Below are 4,498 nucleotides of genomic sequence, written 5' to 3'. Positions count from 1 at the left end.
AAGGTCTGACAGAGAGACAGAGCTGAGTCAAAGAGTCCCGTTTGGACCAGCAGGGCCACCATCTCCACCTCTGATGCACTACCTGCAGATAGGGGGGGGGGGAGAGACAGACTGGCGTCACGTCAAAGGGTCAGTTCACCTGAACTTTCCTGGGGTCCAGAGCTGCAGACAGTTTTACGTTTCTTCAGTAGAGAATCTGAATCTGACCAAACTGTTCCATCAACTTCTGTTTTATCATCAGTCTGTTTTTTTATTATTATTTTCTTTATTATTATTATTATTATTATTGTAGTTATTGTTATTATCATCATCATCTTTATTTTTTTTATTCCATGTGTTGAACATGGTTAAGGTTAGGGTGGAGGTGGTAAGGTGTTGGTGTTGAGGGTGGAGGTGGTGTACCAGCAATGGCAGCAGAAGGCGGGTGGTGCTGGGCGAGGGTGAGGCGGCTGCGGGACAGGATGTACTCTTTCTCCAGGTCCTTGAGTTCCAGGATGTCGACCTGACGTTTGACTGCAGCAGAGAGAGAGCAGAGTCTTAGAATCACAGACGTTCTCCATGTTCCACTGATAGAACATGTCAATACACAGCTCTGTCCACCAGGGGGCTCCTCCCCCACTACATAATTCCTAATTCTGTTTCTACTTGACTCTGTCCCCAGTGAGTTTGCTGATAAAGTTTTATTTAAAGAGGAGGTCTAACCTGGTTCAGAAGAAAACTCTCCGTCTGAGTTTCTCTTCGGAGACGCTCCTGGACGCTCGTACTGAAAACACACACACACACACACACACACACACACACACACACACACACACACACACACACACCAGAGGTACAACACGAGACAGTTCATTTACACACAGGTCTGGTGTGTGTGTGGTTGTGTTCATGCTTGTAGTTGTGTAGCGTGTGGTTACCATGGCTCCGGAGGCGGGCTGGACGATCCAGGCGTACTCTGGTCTGATGAGGCGCAGACAGTTGAGAGCAGCCAGGTAACAGTTCACCTGCTTCTGAAGACCGAGACGAGTCCTGACCTCACGACCCAGACGCATCCCCAACTCAAACATCACTGTCCCCGCTACACACACACACACACACACACACACACATTATTTCTTGATCAAATAAACGCAGCCTCGTGTTTTCATGAAGTAAACTGACATGTCAGTGAGATGTCTGTACCTTTCCTGTAGTTGTGTCTGTTGATGTGGAAGGCGTAGAGCAGCTCGTAGTAGTTATGAGCCAGAAGGTCCAGACCTCTGGCCCGAGACTCGATGATACCGACGACCTGATGACAACAACCAGAGATCACTACAGGACTGTGACGTTACACCTATCTCTAAACTCTTCACCGCTCGACTCTTGATGATTAAACCAACAGCCTGTTCATTGCAGAGATGACATGCAGCTGACACAACAAAGGTTTTATTAATAAAGTAGTTCTGGATTCATACAAAATGTAGGGTTCCTTATGAATGTGTTTTTGTGTGTGTATATATATATATATATATAAATATAAACACAGCCATATTCCTACTACACAACATACAACAACTACATACAAAAATACGCAATAATATTTTCCCATAGACATATAATTATCTATTTTCTAAAATGTCCTCACCAGTGCTGGAGAACTTTAAGCCACGTGGATATACAAACTAAACGTGAACAGGATGAATGTGTGACCTCATCATTAATCCAGAGACATGATGATGATCAAAGGTTCATTAATATCACAGGTGTTCACTGATCAGCTTCCTTTAATAACTGATAATTAATAGTTTAAAGACTCTGGACTCAACAGTCATCAGGTAATCTTTAAATTTAACAGCTGTTAAACAGAGTGAGTCTATACAACCTCAGGCAGGTCAGAGGTCAGGGGTCAGAGGTGAAGGTTTTACCTCGTCGTGCAGGTTGACGTAGGAGAACTGGACCAGATCCTGGAGCTGAGAGCGTTCACAAAGAACCACCACGAGCTGACGGAGACAATCCAGCTGCCTGTGACACAAAGACTGATGTTATAGCAGGTGTGTGTGTTTGTGTGTCTGTTTCTCTGTGTGTGTTTGTATGTCTGTCTGTCTGTGTGTGTGTGTGTGTTTGTCTGTGTCTGTGTGTGTGTTTGTGTCCATCTATGTGTGTTTGTGTGTCTGTGTGTGTGTTTGTGTCCATCTATGTGTGTGTGTGTGTGTGTACACTCGTACATGCTGCTGTCTGGGTTCTGAGTCAGAGCTTCGTAGGCTTCACTGTTGTGACCCAGGTCCAGATGATGTTTGAAGATCCGAGTCCACAGAGCCGCCTGAAGAAACATTTAATAATTAAACTGAGCCACCTCAACTCATACCTGACCTCACCTGCCACCTGAACTCATACCTCACCTCACCTGAACTCAAACCTGACCTCATCTGAACTCAAACCTGACCTCACCTGAACTCAAACCTGACCTCACCTGTCACCTGAACTCATACCTCACCTGAACTCAAACCTGACCTCACCTGAACTCAAACCTGACCTCACCTGCCACCTGAACTCAAACCTGACCTCACCTGCCACCTGAACTCAAACCTGACCTCACCTGAACTCAAACCTAACCTCACCTGCCACCAGACTGTCACCTTGCAGTTACCTGACTGCTGACATCACTGACAGCCTCTGTTATGGCCAGAGAGGCCAACTGGATGACCAGCTCAGGTAGACCCACGTCCTCCAGCAGCCGCAGCACCTGTCTCACACACACACACACACACACACACACACACACACACACACACACACTTTATGTTATTTGTTATCAGAAACAGCAAAAGATCAGAAGACCAGAACCCAGAGGGAGAACCTGGAACCAGGTCCGATCTAGGGTCCTGTGAGGGATCAGGTCTTGAGCACCTTGTTGTAGTACTGTAATCTGGGGGTGGAGGCAGCTTCTTCCTCCTCGGTGCCCGTCAGTCTCATCAGAAACTCCTCTTTCTCCACCTCCATTGCCGCCTCCTGGAAACACTGCAGAGCCTGAAGGGGAAACAGCAACAGGTGGAATGAAGGAGGTGGAGCAACAGTACATGTAAACACATCATCAGGGTCAGTCAGGTTGTCGACACCCACCTTTTGGCCCTCCCCGTTGGCCAGGTAACACTGACCCAGCATGAAGCGACAGGAGCCGATGTTCACCTGACACCACGGACCAATCAGCCTCACGTACTCCTGTACACACAGGAAACACAGGTGAGACACACCTGAGATGCTCACACTACTGAAGCAGCACTGCACACACACAGTACAGGTGAGAGAACAGGTGAGAGAACAGGTGAGTCTTACCTGCAGCTGTGTGTACTGACAATTGGCCATCAGACACTCTGGGAACTGGAAACCAGGGTTACTGGGCCAACTGGGAGACACCAGTTAAGAAGAACAGACAGATACTCACAGGTGAAAACAGGAAATCATCTGTTTAATGTTTCTATGGAGACCAGCTGTGGATGCAGGTGAAGGATACAGTAGCTGAGCGAGCAGGTGGACCACGTTGGAGATCATGTGGGTCCAGAGGAGCAGGGAGGGGGAGGGGCTCTGCTGCTGACTATAGATCTGAGAGATGATGATCCTCCTGGCTACAGTCTGATAGAAGAGCTCCACCACTGTCTGAGGACTGAGCACTACACACACACACACACACACACACACACACACACACACACACACACACACACACACACACACACACAATACCTGACTGTTAAAATCAAAAAATAAATAAAATAAAGAATCATATCACCAGTGTGTTTGCAGCGCTCTGATAGCTCAGGTGAGTCAGGTGCATCACTGACCCGATCTGTTGGTGGAGACAGCAGGAGCGTCAGACAGCTCCAACACTGTGAGGTGCTGCAGGTTGGCGTCTCTGAAACAACACAGGAGGTCAAAGGTCACAGGTGTGTTGTATTTCAGCCATTCTAGAGGATAGACTGGGAATTGACTTATTGCATAGAAACATCACATAGAACAGTTAGATATTTAATTTATTAGTTTAATTTATATAATTTATTTTCCTCAGAGTGTTCTGCTGGTCACAACTCAGGACTGAATGTGGGCTGTAGTTTATGACTCTTATCTAGAGAGGGACAGAGGAAGGGAGGTTTGTGTGTGTGTGTGTGTGTGTGTGTGTGTGTGTGTGTGTGTGTGTGTGTGTGTAAGCCTGTGTATATTCTCATTTGTCCAGGTCATAGTATCCTAAAGGAGTTTTTAAATCGAAAACAACTGGACTAGGTTATTTGTCTGTGAAGACGTTTCACCTCTCATCCAAGAGGCTTCATCAGTTCGTGTACGTTTCTGACCAGGCTGGGACTGGTCCTACTTTCTGGTGTGGAGACCCAGGTATTTAACCTCTTGTGGGCGTTCACAAGGATGATGATGTCACTGGTTCCCTTTTGTGCTCCAAGTGTCAACGACAGTCGTTTGCATGACTGTCGTTGGTGGAAAATTGGTTTCGACTTCGTTAGTGCTCTATTGT

The 4,498-nt window shown here is 46.8% G+C and overlaps 1 protein-coding gene across 1 annotated transcript in view; it reads right to left on the bottom strand.

Annotated features, from left to right (window-relative positions):
* Positions 1-2: 2 nt before the first annotated feature.
* The window catches only part of nup160 (nucleoporin 160), a gene marked incomplete at its 3' end in the record, with an annotated part of 18,886 nt that continues 14,390 nt past the window's right edge, over positions 3-4,498 (bottom strand). The window contains exons 17-29 of the mRNA XM_023421237.2: positions 3,819-3,889; positions 3,491-3,647; positions 3,313-3,382; positions 3,100-3,198; positions 2,887-3,006; positions 2,627-2,722; positions 2,205-2,299; positions 1,905-2,001; positions 1,183-1,288; positions 918-1,078; positions 703-763; positions 403-513; positions 3-82 (exon numbers count right to left, since the gene is read on the bottom strand). Of these exons, the coding sequence (XP_023277005.1) occupies positions 3-82; positions 403-513; positions 703-763; positions 918-1,078; positions 1,183-1,288; positions 1,905-2,001; positions 2,205-2,299; positions 2,627-2,722; positions 2,887-3,006; positions 3,100-3,198; positions 3,313-3,382; positions 3,491-3,647; positions 3,819-3,889 (1,324 nt within the window). The remainder of the gene's footprint in view (positions 83-402; positions 514-702; positions 764-917; positions 1,079-1,182; positions 1,289-1,904; positions 2,002-2,204; positions 2,300-2,626; positions 2,723-2,886; positions 3,007-3,099; positions 3,199-3,312; positions 3,383-3,490; positions 3,648-3,818; positions 3,890-4,498) is intronic.

The sequence above is a fragment of the Seriola lalandi genome, unplaced genomic scaffold (assembly GCF_002814215.2).
Source record: "Seriola lalandi dorsalis isolate HSWRI2012SDOR001 ecotype SW California unplaced genomic scaffold, Sedor1 jcf7180002054669, whole genome shotgun sequence".
NCBI lineage: Eukaryota > Metazoa > Chordata > Actinopteri > Carangiformes > Carangidae > Seriola > Seriola lalandi.
This window is presented reverse-complemented; position numbering and strand designations above follow the sequence as displayed.